This window comes from Mesocricetus auratus, unplaced genomic scaffold, assembly GCF_017639785.1.
Source record: "Mesocricetus auratus isolate SY011 unplaced genomic scaffold, BCM_Maur_2.0 Super-Scaffold_100004, whole genome shotgun sequence".
NCBI classification, from domain to species: domain Eukaryota; kingdom Metazoa; phylum Chordata; class Mammalia; order Rodentia; family Cricetidae; genus Mesocricetus; species Mesocricetus auratus.
The window spans coordinates 68,887,219-68,915,202 of NW_024429189.1; the positions used below are offsets into that span (position 1 = coordinate 68,887,219).

Genomic DNA, 27,984 nt, shown 5'->3' on the forward strand with positions numbered 1-27,984 from the left:
GAAGGATTTTTAAAATTTTAAGAAAATATAATTTGGAATTGCTGCTATCAACGCTATTGATGTGCCCATCACATCAATTGTCTCCTGTTTTCACACACACACACACACACACACACACACACACACACACACACACACACACACTTCCTTCAATCAGTTCAGAATTGCACATTCCGAGGAGGCGGGGTTGACAGCTGCAGCGTGGAGGACCACGGCCAGGGGGCGCCCTCACTCACAGGGCCGCTCTGTCTCCGGACGGCGCTCCCCTCTGCTCGCTGCCCCTGGCTCGCTGAGAAGGCGGAAGCAGCGACAGCCGCGGCAGGGGCTGAGGCTCCGGCCGTCTGCGGACGCAGCGGCTGCTGCCCTCGAACCAGGAGTTGGCCGTCGGAGCCACTTGGTCTCCGGGCGCCGCCTGTGTTGGCGACGCCTTGTGGCCCCGGGGAGCCTTCCGTGTCGGCTGTGGCGTCTCTGCGTGTGCGAGCGGTGAGTGAGCGGCTTCGAACTTGGGTTCCGGCGGCCGTGGGCCCGGGAGAGTCACCCGCGGCTCCCAGCGGATCGGGGACGTGTCGCCGCGGGCCCTCGCCTCCCACAGACCCGAGCCGCCATCCCCATGTCCTCTCACGGGTCCGGGACTCGGTCCCTCTCCCCTCCAGTCTGGGTCGCCCCCCCGAGACCCCCTGTCTTGGCACGCAGCCGCCTCTGCCCTCGGTCCCTGGCCTCTAGCAGGTGCACGACGCTCCCGCTGCCCTCCCCCAGCCGGGGGCGCCCTCGGTCCCCTCCCCGGGGCTGCCTGGCCCCGGGCCGCCCTCGCCCCGCAGTCCTGGACCCGCCCCTGGTCTGGGAGCCTCTCCGGACTCTCTGCATCCCACTTCCTCAGCCCTGCTCATCCTCACCTCGTGTTTTCCCCTTCCCAGGGAAGGAAATTGCCCGCTGGGTTTTCCCGTCCCTTCTGGCTTAAATTAAGAAGAAGGAAAAAAAATCCCTCCAAACTTCCAGAGTGCGGGGGGGGACTTTTTGTGTTCTCTGTTAAATTCGATAGAGGTCCTAAGCAGTAAGTTAAAAAAAAAAAAAAAAAAAGAGTTCGGTGACACCGATGTTCCCTCCCCTCTCCTACCCTCTAGCGATTGTTCCAGACTCAGTGTTGATAAAGCTGTTCCTAGTACTTGGCTTCAGGGGAACTCCAGCTGAGACTGTCTTTGTGCGTGAACAAAAAGCACCTAAAGGTTGGATGTTTAGGATTTGCTTGTTTCTCTGAGAGCAGGCGACAGGAGAACCACTTGTCACATCCTAAGTGTAGGCTTTGTGACTTGGGTTGCTGGCATTTCACACCTCCTTTGATGATGCTTGCAGGTAAAGGAGCTCCCCCCGGTTTTGAGGTGAAGGGTGTCATGTGACTCAAGGAAAGTGTCTGAGCCACTGGTTGTATACATGATACATACAAGAATCATATTTGATTATTTCAACATTATAGCCTTGTTTGTCTGTGGTAATAAGTTTTGGTCACTTGGCTTGTATAGGAGATTGTCCAAATTTCTTGGCTTTTGGAGAAGGTAACAATCCCTGAGTAAGCAAAAGGACCTTGAATTTGAGTTCAAAACTAAATTACATCAATTGAATACTTTGCAGCCCCGTTTTAACCATTGTGGCACATTGCAGCTCTTTACATTTTAAGAATGGGTTTGTTTTGTTCTGAGGTGGTTGTTGTTGTTTTTCAAGATAGGATTTCTCTGTATAACAGCTCTCTGGCTGTCCTGGACCTCACTCTGCAGACCAGGCTGGCCTGGAACTCACAGAGATCCACCTGCTTCTGCCTCCCAAGTGCCGGAGTTAAAGGTGTGTGCCACCACCACCCAGTAAGAATGGGTTTTTAAGGACTTGGCACATAGTTGCTGTTAGTAAAGAAATTTGGGTTTTGTTTTTTACATACTTTTTAGTGTATTAGTGTCTGTCTGTGTCTGTGTGTCTGTGTGTGAGCCTTCATGCCTAAGCTCATGTGTAGAAGTCTTAGGACAAGTCATGTTTCTCCTTGAACCTGGTGAATCCTACTAGGTGAGCTCCCTGTAGTAGAAACTTAAAGGTAATTGTCAGTATTTTCTTTCATGTAGTTTTGATTTAAGAATTACATGTTTATTTATATATACACTCCAGCTAACATAAAATGTATGCTTCCAAGATGTAACATCTACATTAGCTAGCAAGCATCTGTTTTTGTAGGCCACCCTACTCTTCACGTAAGGCATCTAACTTCATTGTCTTTGAATTATAATATATACCTAATGTGTAGATAGAAACCATGATTTCTGAGAAGGCTAATTTCATGACTTACTCACTGTGGAGTTGAGATAAGTTGGTAATGGTTCCCTCTGTGGTACTGCATTCAAGTATCCTTGCTAGATTCTCAGCACGCACACACAATGCAGTCCTGACGTACAGGATAAAGAGTGCCGTGGATTCCATTCTGTCCTCCTCATTCTTGGAGAAAGTCACCCAAATAAGTATAAACTACGCTGAGAAATACTCAGTGAGTCTGGAGCCCGACTTTGTAGTAGCTCATGAAAGGACTCCCGAGAGTGTAGTGTTTCTACACATGCCACATTATGTTCTCACCTCTGTAATGATTCAGTGCACTCTTCCTTCTTCTCTAAATGTTAATAAGACGGTTTTTCACTGTAGGGAAATTAGAGATGTGGCTTTTTTACTTAAGTCATTGCAGCATGTAAAAGTAAAGGGAAAATATTTTAACTTGCCTCAGAAAAAATAAACATTAAAATACTAAATGGTATTCAAGTGTTTCTTTTAGCTTGATCTCCCTAATATTAATTAAATTGCAGTCCAATTCCTATACTATGTGTTAAAATATTGCAGTATATTAGACACACACACACACACAGTCTCTCTTACGTGTCCAGGAGCAGGTACACACCCATAGACTTTCAAGGTTATTATCTGAAGAATATTTGGAAGACAGAGCTTCTGTTCTTCAAGCATGGGAAGTAATGAAAGCAACTTGATGTTGATAGATTTTTTTTTCTAATAACACCCCTGGTGTTTTATACTCTAAGAGCTGATGAGTATGTACATATTTGGTAAACCAATGAGTTTAATTAGGGTGGCCCCTAGGAGCATAGGCAACTCAACAGTGCCTATACTACGGCAGAAAATGTTTCCTCCAGCAACCTTTAACTGCCTAGTCAGACCTCAGAGAAGGGTAGTTCTTTGTGAGCTCTTCCCCCCACCTTGACAACGTTAAGGGGGGAATTTATCAATTAATTTGATTTATATGTGTGTGTGTCTTTGTATGCCTCAGGGGTATAGCCCACAGAAGCCAGAAGAAGGTATCAGATCCCCAGGAGCTGGAGGTATAAGTGGTTGTAAGCCTTCTGCTGTGGATTCTGGAATCCAAACCCGTGTATTCTGGAAGAACTACACTTGTTCTTAACTGCCGAGCCATCTCTGCAGCTCCCAAGAAGGGATCTTGAGCAGGTAAGGATGACTGCTGAGAGAGTTCAACAATGCAGAGGTCAAGTCGTTCCCAGAAGACAGCGGTCCCCTTCACGCCTTCCTCAAGTTTTCACTACTCTTTTGTCCGCAGACGCTACTATAGGTTTTTAAGAATGCATTTACAGTGTACTCCTTCAATGGAAATCCTTTTAAGGTGGTTCTGTCTATCAGGCTTGCTTTCCTAGGAGCATGTAGTTCATAAAGACTCTTTAAATCAGATGATGTTCAGCAAGAGAGCAGTATAGAGACTGTCCATAGCTGAATTTTAAACATTGGGCAGGAAGAGAAGACCACGTCTTCTCATGTTTGCCATACAACTAGCGCTATGTGCTGTGCAGCTCAGTAGCAAATACTAACCCTCAGGAATGACTTTACTAAGCAAAACAAGACAGCTAAAAATTTTAAGGGTTTACTATTGTCAAGGATATATAAAATGGGCACTCTTGTATATACTATGTGGGAGTGGAGATTAGAAAGCCTTCAATATATATTGGGTAAGCAACATCATGCATCAGAAATTTTAAAAAATTTCATGCCCTTTCACCCAACAATTACACTTTTAGGAAACATGACTAAAGAAGTAGATGCAAGAATGTATGGGAAGAAACATAGCAAAGGATATAATCAGTGGTGTGGCATAACTGTCATTTGTCCTCAAATATGAAGGCAGTAAAGGGGGGCTTATACTCAGTCTTTGAAGAAAGGCGTGTATGCCTAGTTCTGCTGTGTACCACTGTCTCATTCCTTCCTGTCTTCCAGTCAGAACGAGTCTTTCCTAGGAATTCACACCAGAATGGCAAGACTTTGGGAGATAATTTCAGCTTTTCAAAATTACATCAAAAATAAAGTAAAATGGTATGAGGTCTCAGGTGAATTTTTGGAGTTATATCAACTCAATGTAATAATGCTGGACAGCAATTAAGAAGAAATAAATCTTTTTTTTTATCATTTTTTTAAATTTTAAATAGCTTGTTTTACATGTCAATCCCAGTTCCCTCTCCCTCCCCTCCTCCCGCACTCCCCTTCCCCCCACCCTCCCACCCTATTGCCAAATCCTTCCACATAGGGGATATCAGAGTCTGTCATTTTACTCTGGGTAGGGTCCAGGCACTCCCCTAAGAGTCCAGGCTAAGAGAGCATCCCTCTTTGTGCTATAGGCACACGAAGACTGTTTGTATATCAGGGATAGACACTGATCCACAGCTCAGGGCCCCATAGTTTGCCCAGGCCTTCTTGCTGACACTCACATTTGGGGGGTCCAGATCAGTCCCATGCTGGCCTCCTCACTGTCAGTCTGGGGTCCAAGAGCACTCCCCTGTTCAGATCAGCTGTCTCTGCTGGTTTTGCCAGCCCATTCTTTGCCAATTTGCTCATCACTCCTCTCTCTCTGTCACTGGGGTCCTTGGGTTCAGTTCAGTGATTAATTGTGTGTTTGCCTCTGCTTCCATCAGTCACAGGATGAAGGCTCCCGGATGGTTATAGACATCAAGTTCATTATCAGGAATGTGCATTCGAGGTGGTCTCTCCACTATTGCTTAGCTTGCCAATTGGTGTTATCCCTTTAGATCACTCGAGGTCGCTCTGGTGCCTGATCTGTATTCGATCCTATGATTCCCTCTTCCCCCTATTCTACCCCCACCCCCTCAATTTCCTGTTCCCCCATGACCAACTCTCTTCCTCTTCACCCCTCTCTTCTTCCCAGGTCCCACTCCCCTCACCCTCGCCGTGTTCCCCATCCATTCAGGGGATCTTGTCTCCATCCTCTTCTCTTGGGTACTATGCATATATGCATATCTTTTAGGTTCTTTCCTGTTTCCCAGACTCTCTATCAGTGGAAGTGCAAACTGGCACTATCCATGTCTAAAATCCATATATGAGTGAGTACATACCATGTTTGTCTTTTTGTGACTGGGTTACCTCACTCAGGATGGTTTCATCCAGTGCTATCCATTTCCCTGCAAATTTCAAGATTCCATTGTTTTTTTCTGCTGAGTAATACTCCATTGTGTAAATGTACCACAATTTCTCTATCCACTCTTCAGTTGAGGGGCATCTAGGTCACTTCCAGGTTCTGGCTATTACAAATAATGCTGCTATGAACATAGTGGAGCAGATGCCCTTGTTGTATGAACCTGCCTCATTTGGATATATGCCTAAGAGTGGAATTGCTGGGTCTAGTGGTATATTAATTCCCATTTTCCTGAGGAATCTCCATACTGATTTCCAAAGAGGCTGTATGAGTCAGCACTCCCACCAGCAGTGGAGGAGTGTCCCTCTCTCTCCACATCCTCTCCAGCATAAATTGTCATTGGTGTTTTTGATTTTAGCCATTCTGACAGGAGTGAGATGGTATCTCAGAGTTGTTTTGATTTGCATTTCCCTGATCTCTAAGGATGTTGAGCACTTTCTTAAGTGTCTCTTGGGTATTTTAGCCTCCTCTATTGAGAATTCTCTATTTACCTCTGTACCCCACCTTTTAATTGGATACTTTGGTGTTTGGGAGACTTGTTTCTTGAGTTCTTTGTAAATTTTGGAGATTAGCCCTCTGTCAGATGTAGGGTTAGTGAATATCTTTTCCCATTCTGTGGGCTGCCTTTTTGTCTTTTTGACTGTGTCCTTTGCCTTACAGAAGCTTTTTAGTTTCAGAAGGTCCCATTTGTTAATTGTCGATCTCAGTGCCTGTGCCACTGGTGTTATGTTTAGGAAGTGGTCTCCTGTACCAACTCGTTGAAGAGTATCTCCCACTTTCTCTTCTAAAAGTTTCAGTGTGGCTGGATTTATGTTGAGATCTTTGATCCATTTGGACTTAAGTTTTGTACAAGGCGATAAACATGGATCTATCTGCAGTCTTCTGCATACCAGTACCCAGTTATGCCAGCACCATTTGTAGAACATGCTTTCTTTTTTCCATTGTACAGTTTTAGCTTCTTTGTCAAAAATCAAGTGTTCATAGGTGTGTGGGTTAAAATTAGAGCTTTCGATTCGGTTCCATTGGTCTACCTGCCTATTTTTGTGCCAATACCAAGCTGTTTTCAGGACTATAGCTCTATAATAGAGCTTGAAGTCAGGTATGGTGATGCCTCCTGAAGTTCCTTTATTGTATAGGGATGTTTTAGCTATCCTGGGCCTTTTGTTTTTCCATATAAAGTTGATTAATGTTCTTTCCAGGTCCTTGAAGAATTGTGACGGAATTTTGATAGGGATTGCATTGAATCTGTAGACTGCTTTTGGCAAGATTGCCATTTTTTTTTTTTGGAATTGTTTTTTTTATTTTAATTTTAAATAGCTTGTTTTACATGTCAATCCCAGTTCCCTCTCCCTCCCCTCCTCCCGCACTCCCCTTCCACCCTCCCTCCCACCCTATTGCCAAATCCTTCCACATAGAGGATGTCTAGAGTCTATCATTTTACTCTTGGTAGGGTCAAGGCACTCCCCCTAAGAGTCCAGGCTGAGAGAGCATCTCTCTTTGTGCTATAGGCACATGAAGACAGATTGTATACCAGGGATAGACACTGATCCACAGCTCAGAGCCCCATAGGTTGTCCAGGCCTTCTCACTGACACTCACATTTGGGGGGTCCAGATCAGTCCCATTCTGGCCTCCCCACTGTCGGTCTGGTGTCCAAGAGCACTCCCCTGTTCAGATCAGCTGTCTCTGCTGGTTTTGCCAGCCCATTCTTTGCCAATTTGCTCATCATTCCTCTCTCTCTGTCACTGGGTTCCTTGGGTTCAGTTCAGTGCTTAGTTGTGTGTTTGCCTCTGCTTCCATCAGTCCCAGGATGTAGGCTCCCGGATAGTTATAGACATCAAGTTCATTATCAGGAATGTGCATTCGAGGTTGTCCTTCCACTATTGCTTAGCTTGCCAATTGATGTTATACCTTTAGATCACTCGAGGTCACTCTGGTGCCTGATCTGTCTTCGATCCTATGATTCCCTCTTCCCCCTATTCTACCCCCACCCCCTCAACTTCCTGTTCCCCCATGACCAACTCCCTTCCTCTTTACCCCCTCTATTCTTCCCAGGTCCCAAGAAATAAATCTTAAATGATTTTGTAAAAAACAGGTAGGCATAATATAATGCAGAGGTATCTAGGTTCTGGGGTTTGATACCACTTTGTTTCTTAATTGATCATCTTGGGCAGGTTGATCTTTTTAAGTTCCATAGTTTCACTCTGATAGGTGAGGACAATACTGTGTAAAACTGTATAAAATTATAACTTGTTCTGACTGCCGGTACAGCTCTCAGTGTTCAGTACATATTAACATATGTAGACCTTGCAGGAACTCTCAGATGGAACCTCTGGCTAACAGGAGAAGAAACTGAAATATAGGATTATCTGATTTGCCCAAGTCATGATCCAGTGACTGAGAAAGGCCTAGGTGCAGACTGTCCAGCCTAGCCTAGCCACAGTATACTGCCCCTGCAACCAGAGCACTTTCCCTTCTAGGTTTGGGGGGTTTGTTTCGGTTTTTAAGACTTATTTTTAATTATTCCTACATGTGTCTGTACATGTAAGTCCACTTGTGTAGGGAAGGCGGATCTCCTGGACGAGTAGGAACTCTTCACGTCTGAGCCATTCCCTAGCCCCTCCTGCTTCTTTGTAGACGCCTGTCACACAGTGATTGGAAGACTTGAGGCACACAGAAAGGTGTTTATTCCTAGGGTTGAAAAGACTATGAGAACCTGTCTTCATTTCCAGTTCAGGGGATTGAACTTAGAGCCTCACATGCCAGGCAAGTCCTCTACCACTAGGTTGTTTCCTACATTCTTTTGACTTTAAAGCAGATCTCACTAAATCGTCTAGGCTCATCTAGAATTCATTCTCCTCCTGCCTTAGTTTTGCTAGTAGTTCAGATTCTAGACCTGCCCCCACTAGACCCAACTAGAACCTCTTTCTTTTATTGTTGTTGTTGTTATTAGGGGTTTTGTTGCTATTTAATACCTTTATGTACTACTGTGTGATGGCACATGTATGGAGGTCAGAGGACAACTTACGGGTTGTAGGGATAAAACTCAGGTGGTCAGGTTTAGAAGCAAGCACCTCTACCCACTGACCCATCTAAGTGACCTGGTAACTGCTGCTTAATCCTCCATTTGGTAAACTGGCAGACAGAATTTTTATATAGACAGGCATGAGGGTTATTGCCTGTTGTATTGACTAGAGCTTTGCATTCTGTTTCTGGAACTATAGTTTACATTAGGAATTTTCATCAAGGATGATTAAGCTGAAGATATGGTTGGTTATAGGATTAGAAGTTGCTTTTAAATGTTCACATCCCATGTATGTAATATAACAGTTTAAAATTTGAAGGCATCTGTCTGCTCCTAGCACAATAGTTTTCCATAGGCAAAGAAACCTCACATGTTTTTCCAGTCATTAGTAGTGAAACATGGTCATCTGATCTGGCTGAAGGCAGAAGGAAATAAATATACACTTTTAAATTCCATTCTTTCTGTATAATAGAAATTGCCACACTGAGCATTTAGAAATCCACATGGAATTTTAGATCAAAAGAAGAAAGTTAGTTCTGAGTGATTAATTCTACTTACTTAACCCAGATCTCTCTCTCTCTCTCTCTCTCTCTCTCTCTCTCTCTCTCTCTCTCTCTCTCTCTCTCTCTCTCTCTCTCTCTCTCTCTCTCTCTCTCTCTCTCTCTCACACACACACACACACACACACACACACACACACACAGAGTACTGGTGTGTGATTACTTGGTTCTCTGCTGGCTGTACTGTTCTCTTCAGCTAAGAATACCTAACGGACCCTTAATGATGTGAAGAACTTCCTCAGTAGATGTTTAGGAAGCATCTACTATTATACGAAAAATTCTCTTGTGCCATGTGCTTGGCATGACAGTGAACATGAAGCACCTGATCTCAGACCTTGTAAATACATGATAGTGTGTTGTAACTGAAGTGTTTTTCTTTTTGAGCCATCTGTTGTCATTGTATTAGACCAGGAAATTTCTTAAGATCTATCTAGTCTTTGTGTTCAACATAGGTGACTCATAAACATTTTAAAGAAGGGAATCAGGTAACTTACCATGAAATGGTAGTAATATGAAACAAAGCTCAAACACTTTAAAAGTTATTTTGTAAATAATATTTTTAAAAGTCTGTGTGGACTACTACGTGACTAGTATAGATAAACTACGTTTGCAGGCTAAAGCATTTTTGTTGTTGTTTTCCCTCTTGCCTGGTTTACAGATTGACTGATAACAAAGCTACTATGAGTCTGTTACACTGTGAAAACAGCTGTGGGTCCAACCAATCCTCAAGTGACTGTTGTGCTGCCATGGCCACCTCCTGCAGTGCTGCAGTGAAAGATGACAGTGTGAGTGTATCTGCCAGCACGGGGAACCTCTCCAGCTCCTTCATGGAAGAGATCCAGGGATATGATGTGGAGTTTGACCCACCTTTGGAAAGCAAGTACGAATGCCCCATCTGCTTGATGGCTTTACGGGAAGCTGTGCAAACACCATGTGGCCACAGGTTCTGCAAAGCCTGCATCATCAAATCCATAAGGTATTTGATCTTAAAAAACAATGATGACTGTAACAACCAAATACAAAGAGCATGTTAGAAACAGACCATTCCTAGGGCAGTGGTGGTGCACACCTTTAATCCCAGCAACTCGGGAGGCAGAGGCAGGCGGATCTCTGAGTTTAAGGACTGCCTGATAGCTACATAGAGAAACCTGAGAGGGAGACGGAGATGGGGAGGGAGGGAGGGAGGGAGGGAGGGAGAGAGGGAGGGAGGGAGGGAGGGAGAGAGGGAGGGAGGGAGGGAGGGAGGGAGAGAGAGGGAGAGGGAGAGAGAGAGAGAGGGAGAGGGAGAGAGAGAGAGGGAGAGAGCATGCCAAGAATAGGCAGACAGGAAGAGCTCAGGAAAAAGAGGAATAGGCAGGAGTGAGGTAGAGGTAGTAGTCAGGGCCCTGTCCCAGTTTGTTCTGCAGTATGAAAGGAGGCTTCTGTTTTCCCATCCCTTGCCTCCAGGTGAGCTGAAAAGTAAGTAGCTACTTTTGCCTCAGGCAGTTCTAATGTAGACTAGGAGAGGATTCAACACTAGTACTAAAATTAAATAGTAAAAAATTGTATTTTTAATTTGCCTTAAATTATGCTACTAGACTATGATAAATCCAACAGATGAGTAATGCAGATTCTGTGATTATGTATTCTGATATTAAATGTGGTAGGTTGTTGTCTGCTGTCTATGAGCAACTATAAAATGACCAGCATTTCCATAATGTCGTCCTTTCTGCCCCCACTGCTGCTGCGCCCCTCACACAGACATCTCTTGGCCTCATTACAGCAGCCAGAGTGGCCCCTGGCATGTGCATCACGTGATGTCTGCTTGGTCAGAGCACAGTGCACAAGCTATCTGGGAGTAAATGTAATTGATTTTCTGCCCTCTCCAAGTGCTCGCTCTCCTTCCACTCTTCTCTTCTTGCTGTTCCTTATAAGTGTCAGGAATGTTCCTGCCTTGTTGAACTGGAGCACAATCTTAGGTGTCCTAGCTACTCAGTACCACAGCAAGCCCCAAACCTGCCTGCCTTCCTACACCAGAGCTTCCTTGCCAGGCTAGGCTTTGATTTTCCCCTAGCACTGTTGCCCTGCACTCCTTGTAATCAATATGGTTTGGGGGTTGTTTTTGTTGTTGTTTTTCCCTGCCTATAGCACTGGCAAGTACCTCCTTGAGGCCGAGATGTTAAATGGGCTTTCTCTAGTTACAGAAATAGTGCCTTCCCCACAGTAGGCACTTGGTATGTAAATGTTGTAACTGGGTTAAAATATACAAGAGAAAAAGATCCTTATTCAGTTCAGCTGGGTCCCACCTCCTGGATTTCCACTACCTTCACGTTGACCCACAGATGTGATCCACAAATGGATTCATCCACTGAGAATGTCAGAGCCCTCACTGAGTTCCAGTCACTTCTCCAAGCTCTGTTTTGAGCATTGCTGTATTAGGGACCAAACTACAGTGATTCCTAAGTAGGCTAAGACCATCTTGGTCTGTGGTCTGTGAATTTGTACCTCTCAGTTTTTGTGCCAGCTTTTCAATAAAACTTAATTCGGGTGACCATATCCATACTTGGAGCTTGAATTAAGTTATATGGGGGCAGCGCATCTCTTCAATTTGAGGGGAAATGTGTTGCCTGGCATTGAACCAATAAGATCTGTGGAGGATAGGGTTATGTGCTTGTTGTTTCTTTGTGGATTTGTTTCCCAACCTTGGCACTGTTGATGTTTTGGGCCAGATGAGTCTTTATTTGGCAGAATGTCTTCTCCTGTTAGACCATGAGCTTCAAGCCTGCTGTGTGTCCACTGAATGCTAATAGTATCACCTTCAGCCCAGCCTGTGAGGTCACAGTGTCCCCTGGGCCACTTTAGACCACAGCAATTAGTGTTTCAGGGTCATCCTCCTGTCTGTTTTAATATATTATAATTAGGTAAAATGGTAGCACATGTGACATGCTAATTTCTTATAGAAAGAAATGTGCTCTATTTTATCAAGTGTCCAGGAAAGTAGCTAGCTAATCTTTGTAGCAAAATATTTTCAAAGTTGTAGGATAATGATATGAGAAAGAAACAAATCCCACAAAAGGAAATCTGAGACTTTAGTCCTATTTCCCTTGTGGCTAGAAATGGCTTGAATCTCTTTAAAGGAACTGCTATAAATCCTTCATTGACTATCATTCAAGAAATCAAAATGAAGCTGGACAGTGGTGGCACATGCCTTTAGCCCTTGGGAGGCAGAGGCAAGTGGATATCTGTAAGTTTGAGGCCAGCCCAGCCTAGTCTACAAAACTACAGACAGAAACCCTGTCTCAAAAAACAAAAAAAAGAAAAAGAAATCAAAGTGAATCTTATTCTAAATTCTAAAACTGTGGGTATTGGCTTTAGGTTTACTTTGTAAAGTTCTTACTTTCACGTTAGATATGCATTTTCTACAAGATTTGCACCTGGCTTTCTGGCAGTTTATTGTGTTTTATCTTCCTTCCTTCCTTCTTTCCTTCCTTCCTTCTTTTTTTTGAGACAAGGTATGTAGTCCTGGCTGTCCTGGAGTTCCCTATGTGGACCAGGCTGGCCTCGAACTCACAGAGATCCCATACCTGGCATGCTCTATGTAATCTTAAACAGATGCCATAAAGATGAGCTCTGTCTCACTTTGGTTAGTTATGTGCTGATACCATGCAGATACCATGTCCCAGTCACAGCAGTGCTTAGTGCTGAAAAAGTGTTTCAGTGATAGATTAAGGCTCCTGTGGCCTACCTCATTATCACATTCTGTGAGACAAGATTGAAACAGCTCTGGATGGCTGGAGAGATGACTTCATGGTTAAGAGCATTTACTGCTCTTCCAGAGAACTCAAGTCAGTTCCCAGAAGCCCCTTGCAGGTAGTTGATCACTTCCTGTAACTCCAGCTTCATAGGATCCAATACCTCTGGCCTCCATGAGCACCTGCACCTATGTGCACATACCTCCACACAGATGCACACACATAATTCAAAATAAAATATCTCTAAAAGATTGTTTGGGACATATCAAAAAGTTCAAAGGCGTGGTAGACTCCTAGGTTTCCTAAAGGTGATTTTTCCCACCAGAAAACAAGGACCTACCACAGAGGTCCTTGAGCTATACTATATAGTTAACTATAGATATGCAGATAAAATCATCCTTTTGTTGCTCAGGAGCTGGCGTATCATAGACCTCATTTCAAAGCTTACCAGAAGCCCCAGAAGGGTGCTAACTGCTAACTGATTCAATTTCTGTTTGTAACTGAGCAATATGCTGTAAATGAGTTACTAATACTGTGAGCAGCATAGTCTGACTTACTGATAGACTGTAGAGGTATTACAGAGCACAGCCAGCCCGATTGCCAGAGTTCTTTCCTGACTGACCTTCATTTCATTTTTATGCCAATCAAACTATAATTTTATTCATTGTTTTGCTTATTGTCTAGCGGGGATCTGTCCCACAATTTACAACCTGTTAGCTTTTGATAAATAGTACAGTGCTAGTTTGCATTCATTTCCTAAGTGAATTCATAAACTCCAAAGTGCACTATGATTCTGGTGCTGCTGTACAATATAATGCATGTGTTATTTCATATGGAGAACTGCAGTCAATCTTACAAGGTGTAGGCTTCAGGCTACTAACCCTAAGTTCCCGCTTCTTTTTAGGGATGCAGGTCACAAATGTCCAGTCGATAATGAAATACTGCTGGAAAATCAACTGTTTCCTGACAATTTCGCAAAGCGAGAGATTCTGTCCCTGACGGTAAAGTGCCCAAATAAAGGCTGTTTGCAAAAGATGGAGCTGAGACATCTCGAGGTATTAAGGATGTTTTTCTAGCTGTTGTCACAATGCAGTCTCTAGAGCATAACAACTTTGCCCTGATATCTATGTATCATTGTAGCAGATCAGGATTGGTGAATAAATTCTTGCCATCATTAAATGTAGATTAGAAAATTAGAAAATGTTTTATTCCTTCTGCTTTGGCTTTGTCCCAGCAATAAAATTAGCCTGTGCTCTTGAGAGTCTTTCAGATCAGCACATCTACAGTTCTACAGTTGAAGAACTTAATTGCAAGTTACGTCTTAACCCCATAACTTCATTTCTCTCGTTTGAAATAAGAAAAGAAGTGTCTTACAGCCACCATCCCAGTACCTTCACTGTACTTTCTCTATTTTCCTAAATTTCACATTGTACTATTCACTGAATAAAATAATCACATAGTTGGAAATTAGCTGAAGCAATGAGATAATTTCTTTCTTTGGTGTTTTAGGTTTTTTTTTTTTTTTTTTTTTGGTTTTTGTACCAGAAATAAAATATGGAAATATGGGTAATATTCTGTTTGAAACTTAATGTTTAGGTCAGGTGGAAGTCTGTCCCTTTTATTTTGGTCTTTTTTACAAAAAGATTTACTCATTATTCATCCCTCTCCCTCCCTCTCGTGTGTGTGTGTGTGTGTGTGTGTGTGTGTGTGTATTCGTCCCCACCCCCAATGAAGACCAGAAGAGATATTGGATTCCCTGGAGTTATAGGCAGTTGATATCAGCCCAGTATGGGTGCTGAGAACAGAACTTGGGTCCTCTTGAAGAGCAACGTTCCCTTTTAACCACTTCAGCCCTTTTTTTGGGAGTGACCCTTTTGACACAGTATAAATTTCTAATCTGGAAATTTAACTTCTTTCCAAAACTTCTCTAACTGGAAATACTCACTTGAGACTTCATATTGTTGACATCACACTATTATTTGAAAGACTTCATTAAGGCCTTCATGCTGTATATGGCTAGAGAATGTGGGCTTTAGTCACTGTTCTCTTGCTGCGATAATACACTCTGACCAAAAGCAGGTTAGAGTAGGAAAGCTGTATTGGCTTACAGTTTCAAATCATAGTCCGTTAGTGAGTAAGTCAGGCCTGGACTCACAGAATTGCTGGAGGGACACAATTTGCTGGCTGGCTCACAGGTCCTTACTCAGCCAGCTTTCTTATACAGCCCAGGACCACCTACCCGTGAAATGGGGCCACCCACCGTGGGCTGGACCCTCCTACATCAGTTTACAGTCAAAACAGTCCCCTTTAGATATGCCCAGAGACAAATCTGATTTGAGCAATCCCTTAATTAAGACTCCCTTCTCAGGTGACTTGTGTCAAATTGACAGTTAAAACTAATTCTGAAAGAAAGAACTGTATTCTTAGAAAAGATGATCTCTAGAAAATATTTTTAGGGTTTTAAATGCTAATCAACTATTTCATTATAGGATCATCAAGCACATTGTGAATTTGCTCTTATGAATTGCCCCCAATGTCAACGTCCTTTCCAAAAGTGCCACTTTCATATGCACATCATCGAGGATTGTCCCAGGAGACAGGTTTCTTGTGTAAACTGTGCTGTGTCCATGCCATTTGAAGAGAAAGAGGTATGTACTAACTTAGATTTGCTCATTGCATTTGAGATACATATTTGAAGGCATTAGATAAAGATGTTAAGTACAAAAAGCAAAACATGCATTTTTTGTTTTGGTTTTTTATTGTTATTGTTTTTCAAGACAGGGTTTCTCTGTATAGCCCCGGCCTGTCCTGGAACTCTATATAGACCAGGCTGACTTTAAACTCAGAGCTCCATCTGTGTCTGCCTCTGACGTGCTGGGATTAAAGGTGTGTTCCACCACTACCCAGCTATATTACCAGTTTTTAAAAGCTAATTTTGTGAAAGAAATAAAGTTTCAAGGAACCCACCGGCCCATAAATGTGGAGTTTATATTTACATATCCTTAGAAAGCGTTAAACTAAGTACTGAGAGTAAACAGTGAACAAAAGCTACTAGGAAAGGTATATGCTGGTTTACTCCATGTCTGAATTTTAATGAATGGTCCGATGGCAGACTAAGAAGTCACGTGGCTGGTGTGTAAGATGTATACAGACTTGTTTCACAAAGAGTGTGAGCTACTGCATATGTAAGAAAGAATCCATTAAATATTGCAAAGTGTGTTCCATGGTAGTAAGTCATTGACTCCATTCACTTTTCAGTATGTATGTTGTACTTCAGTTGAAGTTAACCTTTAAAAAGAAACAGTGTGACGCCTAGAAGCATCATGATAGTAGAGTACTTGTTTTATTCAACTGGAATGTAAAGAGGCTAATTAGCTTCATCCAACATTGTCAGTGTCAAGGTGACATTGAAACCCTACCCTTATTCTCTTTACTAAAATAAGCTGCATTAGTCTGTGGTCCTCTATAACTAATACTTAGTTACTTCCGTAAACTTTTATTCTTCTATTTGTTTTTTAGGAAATCAAGCATCTTATATTTAGTGTGTTGATAAAATAGTCAAGAAAATTCAACTAACTTGCTAATAATAAATATGTAAAGTTTTAGTCACAATTAGAACAAATTTGGTACCTTTCTCAACTTGAACAAATTCCATGAACTAATGAGGAAGGTTTGTCTATTTCTCAGCATACTTATTTATTAAACCAAAGTTACTGTGTTCTAGAAAATGGGACTCACCCTTCTGAGAACTTAGGTACCAAAGCCTCGTACCAAAGCTTTTTGATTGCTTGCTTGCTTGTTAACTTACTGGAAAGAATTGTAATTAACTTGTCATGCTACTGCTAAAAACTTTTGCCCTTAGAGAATTACATCAACAAGTGATATCCATACTACTCAGGGGTGCTCTGCTTCAAGTTCAAAAAAAGTCATCTCTGTTTTGCATGCTTACAAACTGTTTGAAGGAGTCTGAAGACTGAGTCACATTAACTAGTCAAAGTCTCCTGTTGTGACTGTGCATAAACAAATGTTCTTCATTTGCCCACAGTGAAAATAGTACTTTATAAAAATTAGTCTTTTTACTTTTTCAGAATTTCTCATACATTTCTTAATTCTCTCATACAACTTAGATCCATGATCAGACCTGTCCTTTGGCAAATATCATCTGTGAATACTGTGGTACAGTCCTCATCAGAGAACAGGTAGGAATCTCTTTAGCAAATTACTATTTGCTTAAGAACCTAAAGAAGTGCTACTTTTTCTTTAATTGAAAATTTAAAATCAGTATATGTTGAAGCATTTTGCTGTACAAAAAAATAATACAAATTGATGTAATTAATAATTCAAAGGAACAAAAATCTAGTATTTGTAGATGCTTAAAATTTCTGGGTCATCCCCATAGTACCTGTATTTAAACGTATTTATAAGAGTTCCACTGGTGAGCTGGGCATGGTGGCTGGTGTACACCTTTAATCTCAACACTCAGGAGTCAGAGGGAGAGGCAGATGAGTTTGAAGCCAGCCACATCTACATAGTGAGTTCCTGGACTATGTAGAGAGATGCTTCTCAAAAAAAAAAAAAATATTCCATTGGCTAGTGATGGAACTCAGCGAAATAGAGACTCTACCTAGTGTTCCCAGCAGAGACAAAGAAATGAACTAAAACAGATAATTTTAAAATTAAAACAGTTGAAAGTGGAGGGGCCCCCTTAAAAACACACTTGCAGAAGAGGGCCTGGTTGTCCAGAGGTTGGGTGAGAGGAGGAGGAGGACTCAGAAGAAAGCTCACCTGCTCAGTAGCACAGTAGTGTGCAGCGCCAGCTCCCGGGCCATGCAGAGGGCTTCCAGACCACTGCTGGGCATCCTCAAAGGCAACAGTTATAATAGAAAACTGGTATATTTTAATTACTAATAAAGAAAGGAAAAGTCCATCCAATTGCTATCTGTTGGCATTTAGGGAGTTTACCACAAAGGATGAATATTAGTCACTAAATCTGTATGAGCCCGAAAAGGCTGTAAGTTGTAAGTGAAAAACTCTCTGATTACTTAGTAAAAATGACTAAATGTTCCCATGTATCATTAGTAGTATTTTTCCAAGAATTTAAAGGTGTTAAACATTATGCTTATGAAGTCATCCCATACCCTTGGTTTTCTTTTTTGTTCTCAATATTTAAAGGAAACTATGCTGTACTTGTAAAAACTCAACAAAATAAAATTTAATAAAGACAAAAAACATAATGAAACATTAGAAAAACTGGACTTTGATGTTTGCTGTGACATTAACTTCACTTCAGTCCACAACTATGGCTCAATTTCTAGTGAAATCTGGGCCCTACTTTCTCATGGCTTCTTTCCCTTTTTCCCTGTTTCTGTCCCTCCTCCTCCTCTTTCTCTTCCCCTTCCTCCTCTCCTTTCCTTTTTTCTGTCCTGGGGCTTCACACCCCAGAATTCACACATGCTAGGTGAGTGTATTCTACCAGTGAGCTGCTCTCCAACCCCTTGGTACCTTCTATGTTTGGTTGGTTGGTTCTAGGTTTTGTTTTGTTTTTCAGACAGGGTCTCTCCATGTAGCCCTGGCTAGCCTGGAACTCAATGTGTAGATCAGGTTGGTCTTGAACTTACAAAGATCTACCAGCCCCTGCCTCCAAGTGCTAGGATTAAAGACATGTACCATCATATCCTAACCCCTTGATACCATTTTAAAAATGTGACCTCCTTTAATGTGTCTCATCCTAAAGAAGATAGTTTTGAGCCCCCAAATTAAAGGCTGAAATTCCTCCTCCATCTTTCGTCATGATGCACATGAATATACTGGTAGATACTCTCAAGCTCATCAGCAGTGTTAGTAAGAGAGGCAAACGCTAGGTCCTCATCAGGCTGTGCTCCAAAAATCATCATCAGTTCCGAATCATGATGATGAAGCCTGGCTACATTGGTGGATTTGAAATCACTGATGATCACAGAGCTGGGAAAAATGTGTGAACCTCACAGGCAGGCTGAGCCAGTGTGGATTGATCAGCCCTATATCTGACAGCTCAGAGACCTAGAAAAATGGCAGATCAATCTGCTCCCATCCCATCAATTTGACTTCATTATACTGACAGCCTCAACTGGGATCATGGACCACAAAGAACAAGATGAAAACACACATGAGGGGAAATCCTGAGATCTTTTTCTTTTTCTAGAAATGTTAAATAAAAAGCCTCCGCAGACTGTGCCCAGGGTCAGTCCTATTTTCAGAAGAATAAGAAATGTCTAGTGGTGTTGATTGTGCTGACTGGTGACACTTTTTTTGAAGCAGATAAGACAGTCCTATGACCACACGGTCACTTGAGTCAAGTGTAGGGTGCTGTGTCAAGCCTAGAATGGTTGTATCTGTAACATGTAATAACCAAGTTCCCCAATAGAGTCAAAATAGGCCAGGTTTCAAAGATAAGATGATTTATAAAAGATTGTCATATGGGAAGTAATGGGTCTGTTCAGAGGCTTTAATGAATTATAACCAGTCCCTTATTAAATGGCCTAGACCACAGAGAGGGCTCTGGGTTTGCCATAATAGTTGTTAAGGGGTGTTTTCTTGAAAAATGCCACAAGAGGGCGCCAGTTATATACAGTCAAAACAAATCCATTTTAAGAAACGAAGTTTAGCTAATTGGATGATGTAAGATATTAATATTTAGTTTCTCTCAGAATTGCAAAGAAGCCATAGATAATAACATAGTTTTGCTTAGTATAAGATTTTTAAATGTACTATTTTCATCTAGAGCATAATATTAAAAATCAGCTTTCATTTTGATTTTCAGATGCCTAATCATTATGATCTAGACTGCCCAACAGCTCCAATCCCTTGCTCATTCAGTGTTTTTGGCTGTCATGAGAAGGTAAGTTTTATTTGAATTCTGGAATATGAATTTAAAAAAATACTCAGGTCTGTACTGAAGAATACCAACAAATATAAGTATTTAGAAAACATTTACATGTAAACACTGTTAACATAAATTGTTATGAGTACTGATGCTATTACACTGGTAGTAATGGCTTATGTATTTCAGAAGGCATGACTGAACATGTTTAGACTAAATCTTTGCCTTTTTTAATTTGTGTATGTGCATGTGCACATATGCACAGCCGTGTGTATGTGGGTGTGTGATTCCATGCATGCATACGGAGGTCAGAGGACAACTCATAGGAGTGGTTCTTTCCTTCCACCATGTGGACCCCAGGGGATCAAGCTCAGGTTGTCAGTCTTGGTGGCAGACACCGTTGCCATCTTACCCACCTGTGGACTGAGTCTTAACAGGTGGGAAAAACAATGTTCAGGGAGGCTCTGGAAGATGGCCTAGTGGTTCCTAGCACCTGCCTACATCAGGTGGTTCACAGTGGCCTGCAACTCCAACCCCAGGAAATCCTACACCTCTGGCCTATGTAGCACCTGCATTCACGTGCATCCCCAAACACAGACACGCATGCACCTATAGTTTAAAATAAAAATAAAATTTTACCAAAAAGAACATCCAAGAAGTCAAGAGAAAGTTAGTGAGTGTGGTAACTTATTTTATTGTTGTTGTTTTGTTTTGCTTTGAGGTTTTTCGTTTTTGTGTTATTCAATTCAGCAACAACATAGGAGATCTGAAGTAGAATAAAGAAAGGTGGTATCTGAACTTTTCACTAACAACACCCAAAATAAGGGCAGCATGAGCAGTGAAAGTGAATAGAGCGAGATCTAGGAATCCCAGACACATTTAGGAGGGAAGGTCTAATAGTAACAAAGAAGATACAGTAAACAGAGAAGAGGGGACATCCAGAATGACCGTAGGTTTCTGGCCTTAGTCACTGGGTTAGAGGGAAAGACCTCAACAAAAGAGAGTGAGGGCAGGACAAGCTGTACAGCTGGAAGCTTAAAAGAAAGAAAGGGTGTTTTAATGGTATTGAGTCTACCCAGCTCTGGCACATTCAAATGGAGATGGCCCTGTGTAGCTCAGAACACTGGGAAGACTAAGAAAGCATGGAGGCAGTATTGCAATGATACAGATTTCGTGTTACAGGAAAGAGAGGTAAGCAAGGAAAGAAACCTGAATGAACAGTGCATCTGGTGAGGACAGTCCTGCCATGGTCTCCCAGGTTAGCTTCAAGATGGGATCAGGGTGTGAAGTGTCTGACAGCTTGTGGTGTGTGTTGGCCTTGTTTTCTCTGGGGTATGCAATTACATGTTTGCTTTTCTGCTCTGCTTTTACAGATACTTAAAATAAACATACTTCACAGTTTAAAAGATGAAATAGAATGGTAACTCTATTTAATGTTATGAGGAAGTTCTGTATTGTGTGCATAGAGAAAAAAATACTAAGACAGATAATAGGTATAGCCTCATTTCATTTTAGTTACCTGTATTTTCTATTTGTCTGTGATAACATTATTTTATAATTATGACTATCAGAACATTTAGGAATTGGATGGTCTTCCAGTACTGTAGAGATGACTGTGCAGTAAATCAGCATCATGAGTGGGAGCTGAGGACTTGACAGGCAGGATCAGGTAGCTTTAAAGGGGAGACAGTGATATTGACGAAAGAAAGTATGATCTATAGAAAGCTTTGCCTTGTTTTTCTAATGCAAAGACTGTGTTAACTGTCCTCTGAGAAGAGAAACAGAGGAAGGAACATGTGGAAAAGAGACCTGCGTGTTTGTTGTCTTCCAGTCAACAAAGAAAGATGGGTGTAGATGCTACTTTGACAGAAGGGAGATTTATCGGAGTAACAGCTGAGAGTGCTCATCAGTTAGCTCCAGTAAAATAAGAGGATTATTTCATTGAACCAGGTGACAACACAGAGAAGTGATGAAGGCTAGAGAAATTGTGATGCTACTTTTCAAACCTCTTGTCTGCCTGGCCCCGTCCTTTTCCTCGTCCTCAGTGAATGCTCCCAACTTGTGGCTTGTGCTTCCTTTCAGATGCAGAGAAATCACCTAGCACGACACCTGCAAGAGAATACTCAGTTGCACATGAGATTGTTGGCCCAGGCTGTTCATAATGTAAACCTCACTTTGCATTCATGTGATACTTCTTCTCCATCCCGGGGATGTTGTCCAGAGGACCCAAATTATGAGGAAACTATCAAACAGTTGGAAAGTCGCCTAGTAAGACAGGACCATCAAATCCGGGAACTGACTGCCAAGATGGAAACTCAGAGTATCCATGTAAGCGAGCTCAAACGAACCATCCGTACCCTTGAGGACAAAGTTGCTGAAATGGAAGCACAACAGTGTAACGGGATTTATATCTGGAAGATTGGCAACTTTGGGATGCACTTGAAATCCCAAGAAGAGGAGAAGCCTGTTGTCATTCATAGCCCTGGGTTCTACACAGGCAGACCTGGGTACAAGCTGTGCATGCGCCTGCACCTTCAGCTACCAACAGCTCAGCGCTGTGCAAACTATATATCCCTGTTTGTCCACACCATGCAAGGAGAGTATGACAGCCATCTCCCCTGGCCCTTCCAGGGCACCATACGCCTTACAATTCTTGATCAATCTGAAGCAGTAATAAGGCAAAACCACGAAGAGGTCATGGATGCTAAACCAGAGCTGCTTGCCTTTCAGCGTCCCACAATCCCACGGAACCCCAAAGGTTTTGGCTATGTAACATTTATGCACCTGGAAGCCTTAAGACAGGGAACCTTCGTTAAGGATGACACATTATTAGTACGCTGTGAAGTCTCTACTCGCTTTGATATGGGTGGCCTTCGGAAGGAGGGTTTCCAGCCACGAAGTACTGATGCAGGAGTGTAACACCATTTACTTGTGGTAGAGAACTAGAGAGCATATGAGCAACAGTGCCTGCCTTGCCTGGTCCCGAAAAAGAATATTCAAACAAGCAGTGGGAGAGGTGTGTCACCTAGCAGCAAATGTCATCAGTGAAGTCTTTCTACTTCTTACTGTTACAAATATCTGAGACAATGCTCATGGGGACCTAATGTCCCCTGTGTCTTCAGAAACTTAACATTTGAAGAGCTGTGCCTAATCTGCTTGTCAGTTAGTGTACCTCTTCATTGTACTTCCATGGGCTTTTTCCCATGGGAGTACAGAGTGAGTGTGCTGTTAGTCGGCCAGAGTTAGTGTGCTAAAGCTCAATTGTTTAATAGAACTAGGTGCCTTAGAAACTGAGGCTGTTTTTAGGACATTTATGACTATATTAAACATGAGAGTCACTACTGCCTGTGCTGACACCAGTGAGAAAGTTGCTGCTTGGGTGCTGAGTTCTCATTTTAGTTGACGCCTGTGAATTTCAGAAGCTTTGAACCATGGTCCCTGGAAAATCTAAGTTCTCATGCTGCCTTCCCCATTGTTCACGGAGGATCCAGAGACTGCGCTAACCCTTACTCTAGTGTGAACACTTTGTCTGTTGAGCACCAAGTGCTTCTTCCCTGCTTACGTATTCTGAGGCTCCAGGCAGCCACTTCTCCAGTGTAACACTGGTAATAGGGTTGTCAGCTGTCGACTGTTACTGCCATGTAAGCTTTCTTGTCTGTTCAGTGCAGCTTGGTTTCCCCATCCCTGGGTATGTCTTCTTTTGCTTACAAACACAAAATCACCAGCATAAACATTAAAAGTGATTCAGTTCATCGGCCCTTAAATGGCACACATCTTATGGGTGACTACAGAAACTCTTGCAGCCAGGCAACTTGTCAGCCCTCCTTTTGATTTAGCTTAGTTAATTGAAATAAAATTGATTTCCTCAAGGGGCTGGAGAGATGGCTCAGCGGTTAAGAGCACTGGCTATTCTTCCAAAGAACCCAGGTTCAAGTCTCAGCACCCACATGGCAGTTTATAGCTGTCTGTAACTCCAGTTCCAGGGGACCTGACACACTCATACAGACACACATGCAGGCAGAACACCAAAGCACATAAAATAAAAGTAAAAGTATCTCCTCACAATAGAATCTGTTAAAACTTAAATTGTAGGTATTTGAGAGATGTCTAAACCAAGGTTGGCAGTCACAGTGGTTGAGCTTGAGTGGGTGGTATTAGTCCAGCTCAATGGCAGTTCTGAGCATATTCTGTAGAATGTATTGGTGTAACATGGAGAGACAGGTGATCGTTGTGCTGTTGTTCTGTGGAATTTAGTTCTCAGGGAGCCCTACAACTAATTAGAGCACTTATAAGGAACCTAAGGGGATCCATCTACTGCTATTTCCACAAGATTGTTTATGTTTTCTAGTCATAAGGAAAGGGACTTCTGTCCGGCCAAGTCAGAACCTCTGGCCAGTGCTAGATCTGCCCTGCTTCCCAGAGGACACCCGAGACCTTGACAGACAGAGGAGTGTGCTTTTCAGTTGTAGCCTGTCCCCCGCAAGTGGCACTTTGACCTCTTTGTTTTTCTCTTTTTGCTGCATCCCACCCATAAAGGTGAAGGAAAGACTTTGCCCCTCCCTTAGCACAAGCTCACCGTGTGTCACCAATTGGTTTCCGGAGAGTGCGGTCTTAGCTGTGCCTTCAGCAGCCTGAGCCACTGGCAGCGCCTGCCTCCTGCCCGGGAAACCTGCATATTCCGTAATAAACATTTTTATCAGCAAGTCAAATGTCGCCACAAAATATCAGCTCCTTCTCCCCTCTGTGTTTTGAAAAAGGAAATGATATTTAAAAGCTTCCTGGTCAGATTTCTATTTAAAAGATGCCTGTATCAGGTGGTAAGAGCAGTCATTTCCTGCCTAGGTTTTGACTTTTTTTTTTAGCTCCAGCATCCTGAGTTTTTTGCCTAAGTTAAACTTTTCCCAGCATGATGATGTCCCTGCCTGTAGAGCAAGTTGGATTAGGTTAGTGGATGTATTGAGATGCTCAATGTTAAGCCACAAAACACTGACAATCCTGGCTTTACCAGTGGGAAATCATTGTGACTGTCCCCACTACTGACACGGTGCTTTATTTTAATGTCTGTCAGCTGAAGTGCAGCTAACGTAGTTTTATAACTTCTCGAATTTGATGTTTATAATGAGCCAACTGATTATCTTTGACACTCAGTCACCATGGATGCGGAGTAAAATGATCGAGCTGGTTTTTTAGACACTCTTCTTAGTTGTCCCCCTAGTCCTGAGCGTTCTCATTTCGCCATTGGTCTGTAAGAATCTGACCAGTGTTTACAGTGTGTTGGTCATGCTTTCCTAACAGTTTTTCTCTCCTCCAAAAAATGTCCAATTCATTATTGGAGATTTTTCTCCAAGTCAAACATTTTTCTATAGAAATTAGGCCTGGCCTGTTGGTGATTGTAGTTTGGTAATTGGTCCTTTAGCAATGAGCATTTCTGCCTGTTTTGTTTCCTCTGAGACCGAAAAGGAGGGAAGGGTGAATTAGAATGCAAGAAGGGCTTTTTTTTTATTCACCCTAATAAAATCAACTGACAGGCGTTAGATTATTTCTCACAGTTAAATTTCATGACTGGCATAAAGTTGAATTTTTACCAGTATCAAGACTAACTTGTGAATTAGTCTAATATGTGCAATTAGACTGTTCTCTTAACAGAGAAGTTGCTTGCTACTGCTTTATCTAAAGTTTCCTTAATCTCTTGTGACCAGAAAGTTTTAATTACTAGAGGTTATTCTAACTTAAGACTTTGAAGTGCTTTTTTTTTCCTGTTATTAACCCAGTTCTTTTCTGACATCTCTCAAATCCTCTTCATTGTCTTAATATAAAATGTCATTATTTGTTTTTGTGGGGTATTTGGTGATTATTTTCCTAGACGCCCTAAGTAGGTGACTAGGGTACAGTCAGCTGTCATTTGATTGTCTGTTGAAATACTCCTTAAATGTCAGCATTCTCAGAGTAGCTGTCATTTGTTTCATTGTTGATGTGATTGTCTGTGGAATGAAATGGACTGGTGCTTCCCAATTCCCAGAAACCAGAAAAATGAACCAAATGTGATCAACCTGAAGTTAACACTCAGGGGCAAGCCTTGAGGTCACTCAAATGGAATTAACCTAGTTTTTTCTCTGAATGTCACCTGTGTCTTTGATGGTTTAAACTACCCGACTCCCTCCTCCCCACCCCCAAAAAAATCACGTTAATAAAAAAATAAAACAGGAAAACAATTCTAGTTGAAAACGTGGAGTGTGGAGAGGCGCTCCTTGTCCTGCCCAGTGTCTCCTTAGCAGAACCCAGCCCTACCTGACAGAGAAGGGAAAGGGTGGCCTGCTGGACACTTGCCACTCAGAATGTAGTGCAGTGTGACTCCTGGAAACGCAGTTCCCTTTTGTGTGGGCCCCAGGGGAGGACCGAAGTCCTGTTCTAGTCAATGTTGTGGCCCCTGTTCCTAGCAGACGGTGTGTGGCGTGAGCAATAACTAGCAACACTCAGTGGAAGCCAGGTGGAAGCCAGCTGGCTCCTGGGTCGCCTGCTGACTGTGTAAGTTGCCAAAGGGACTATTCTGTCTCTGCTTTTCCCCCAGCACTTTATCATAGCAGTTCTCAAATACAGAGACATGTTTAAAGCCTAGTGAACATCTACCACCCAGGACTGCAGGAATGTTTGTTAGGTTTGCCCTGTTGTGTGATGTTCCTTCAATGCAGCTTCTACTTTCTTTAAGACTGTTCAGTCCTGAAATAAACGGCTTGGACTTGTCTAAAATTCTCCTTAGAAACTTGTGGTGCTTTATTGTAATTCAAATGGTAGCCTCTGCTTTATGCCAACGTAAAATTTGTGTGACTGTTGTGTGGAACTTTAATCTCATTTCTTTGTCTCCAGGAGTATTTTTCATAAAGGATTTATTTGCAAGTTCCTAGACATGTAGACTCTTCTAATGTTATTTTCTTACTTGAGTTCATTCTTTGGGGAAGAATGTAATTTGGAGCACATTTCACTAATATATATGATTTCAGGATTATGTTCCTTGGAGACCAAAGTGATTTAGCATAGATACTAAATTTGGAGACAGGAAATAGATTGTTGTAGGGGTCTCTGTGACTTCTATGGAGAGCAGAATGATGGACCTCGGGAGGCAAGAAGGCAGTTCAATTCAACACAACTATGTAGTTGCTAGGTCAAACTTCAAGAGTCTGACCTCAAATGGTTTATTTGGGGCATATTTAAGGTGAAAACTTTTCTCATGATAATTAAGTCAGTCCTTTGTATACAATGAAACATACATAAATCTCTGAGGAACAAAGTAAGCTAAATAAAGATCGCATGTGACCACATCAAAACTTTATAAAGAGCAGATGACACCTCCCATAATGGGTTCTGTAGACTTGCTGGAAAAGCATTTGATAAGGGTCTGGAGGAGGGTCAGGTGTAGACTCCAGTCACACACATTTCACAAAGGTCACCAAGCTCATGTCTGTTCCCAGCCTTCTAGGTGGATAACAGATTACACATCCCTTCTTTTGAAGGAACATCCCTATGTGCTAACAACATCCCTGTTTCCCCTAGTGCTTTCCATGAGCTCAAGGACCTCTGTTCCTCCTACATATTTTACAGTTTTGTTTGTGACAGTTTATCTACCTGTAAAGTGGGAACTAGAATTTGAAATTTAGATATTATGGAGAGGGAACATTTTTTATGCCTAGGTATATTTTTGAAGGTATTTTATAGACTTAGGGAGACCACTTACAATTTATTTTGTAGTTGAAAACCTATAGAGTGAAATCTGACTTTAAAATGCAGTGGTCAGATGGTTGCAAGCCTACTGTGCTCAGAGTTCTGTTGTGGAATTGGTAAGGGGTCTTTCTAATGCTTTGGACTCTAAAAATATGCACTGTATGGGGTGGGTGTAAAGATGAAGTGAGGGTAGTAGTAATCTTAGATTTCAGTTGAGCAGGTTTGTTTAGGAACAGATGGAAATAATTGTCCAGATTCAATGCCCCACAGTCAACCACACATGCAGCTGATTGCAGGGTTGATGCAGAAGGAAGGTCTGAGGTTACTATGCTTAGCAGGCTCTCTGCACTCAATCTAATAGATAAGCATGACGTCTTTCCAAACCTAGGTCACAAATGTGCACATTCATCTTGCAAGAGGCACCTGGAGTCTGGCTCTCATTTGTGCCTTAGCTGTAAAGATAGGACCAAAACAACATGCCTTGAATGTGTAGACTGACATACTTTCTCCCCTTCTTCCTTGTCAGCCTGTATATTGTACAGTGTCTTTACAAATGAGTACTTAATTGAAATGAAATATATATATGCAAATATCACAATGGTTTTAATAAAATAACAAGATTGA

The 27,984-nt window shown here is 42.2% G+C and overlaps 1 protein-coding gene across 2 annotated transcripts; it reads left to right on the forward strand.

Moving 5' to 3' along the window:
• The first annotated feature begins 291 nt into the window (after nucleotides 1-291).
• Nucleotides 292-27,984, forward strand: Traf6 (TNF receptor associated factor 6). 2 transcript variants are annotated; one of them, XM_021231545.2, is made up of 9 exons: nucleotides 292-483; nucleotides 1,122-1,350; nucleotides 3,308-3,483; nucleotides 9,713-10,030; nucleotides 13,690-13,840; nucleotides 15,275-15,433; nucleotides 16,913-16,984; nucleotides 19,585-19,662; nucleotides 21,727-27,984. In XM_021231545.2, exons 4-9 carry the CDS (start codon nucleotides 9,735-9,737, stop codon nucleotides 22,561-22,563), a joined length of 1,593 nt encoding a protein of 530 aa, XP_021087204.1. In that variant the 5' UTR covers nucleotides 292-483; nucleotides 1,122-1,350; nucleotides 3,308-3,483; nucleotides 9,713-9,734; the 3' UTR covers nucleotides 22,564-27,984. The 2 variants fall into 2 exon arrangements, with proteins under 2 accessions (XP_021087204.1, XP_012973610.1); XM_013118156.3 differs by lacking the exon at nucleotides 1,122-1,350.

Coding starts and splice junctions, on each gene's coding strand:
- Traf6 (XM_021231545.2), top strand. CDS start 9,735: ATGAGTCTGTTACACTGTGAAAACAGCTGTGGGTCCAACCAATCCTCA. Junction 13,841..15,274: donor TGGAGCTGAGACATCTCGAG/GTATTAAGGATG, acceptor ATTTCATTATAG/GATCATCAAGCACATTGTGA. Junction 16,985..19,584: donor CAGTCCTCATCAGAGAACAG/GTAGGAATCTCT, acceptor TTTGATTTTCAG/ATGCCTAATCATTATGATCT.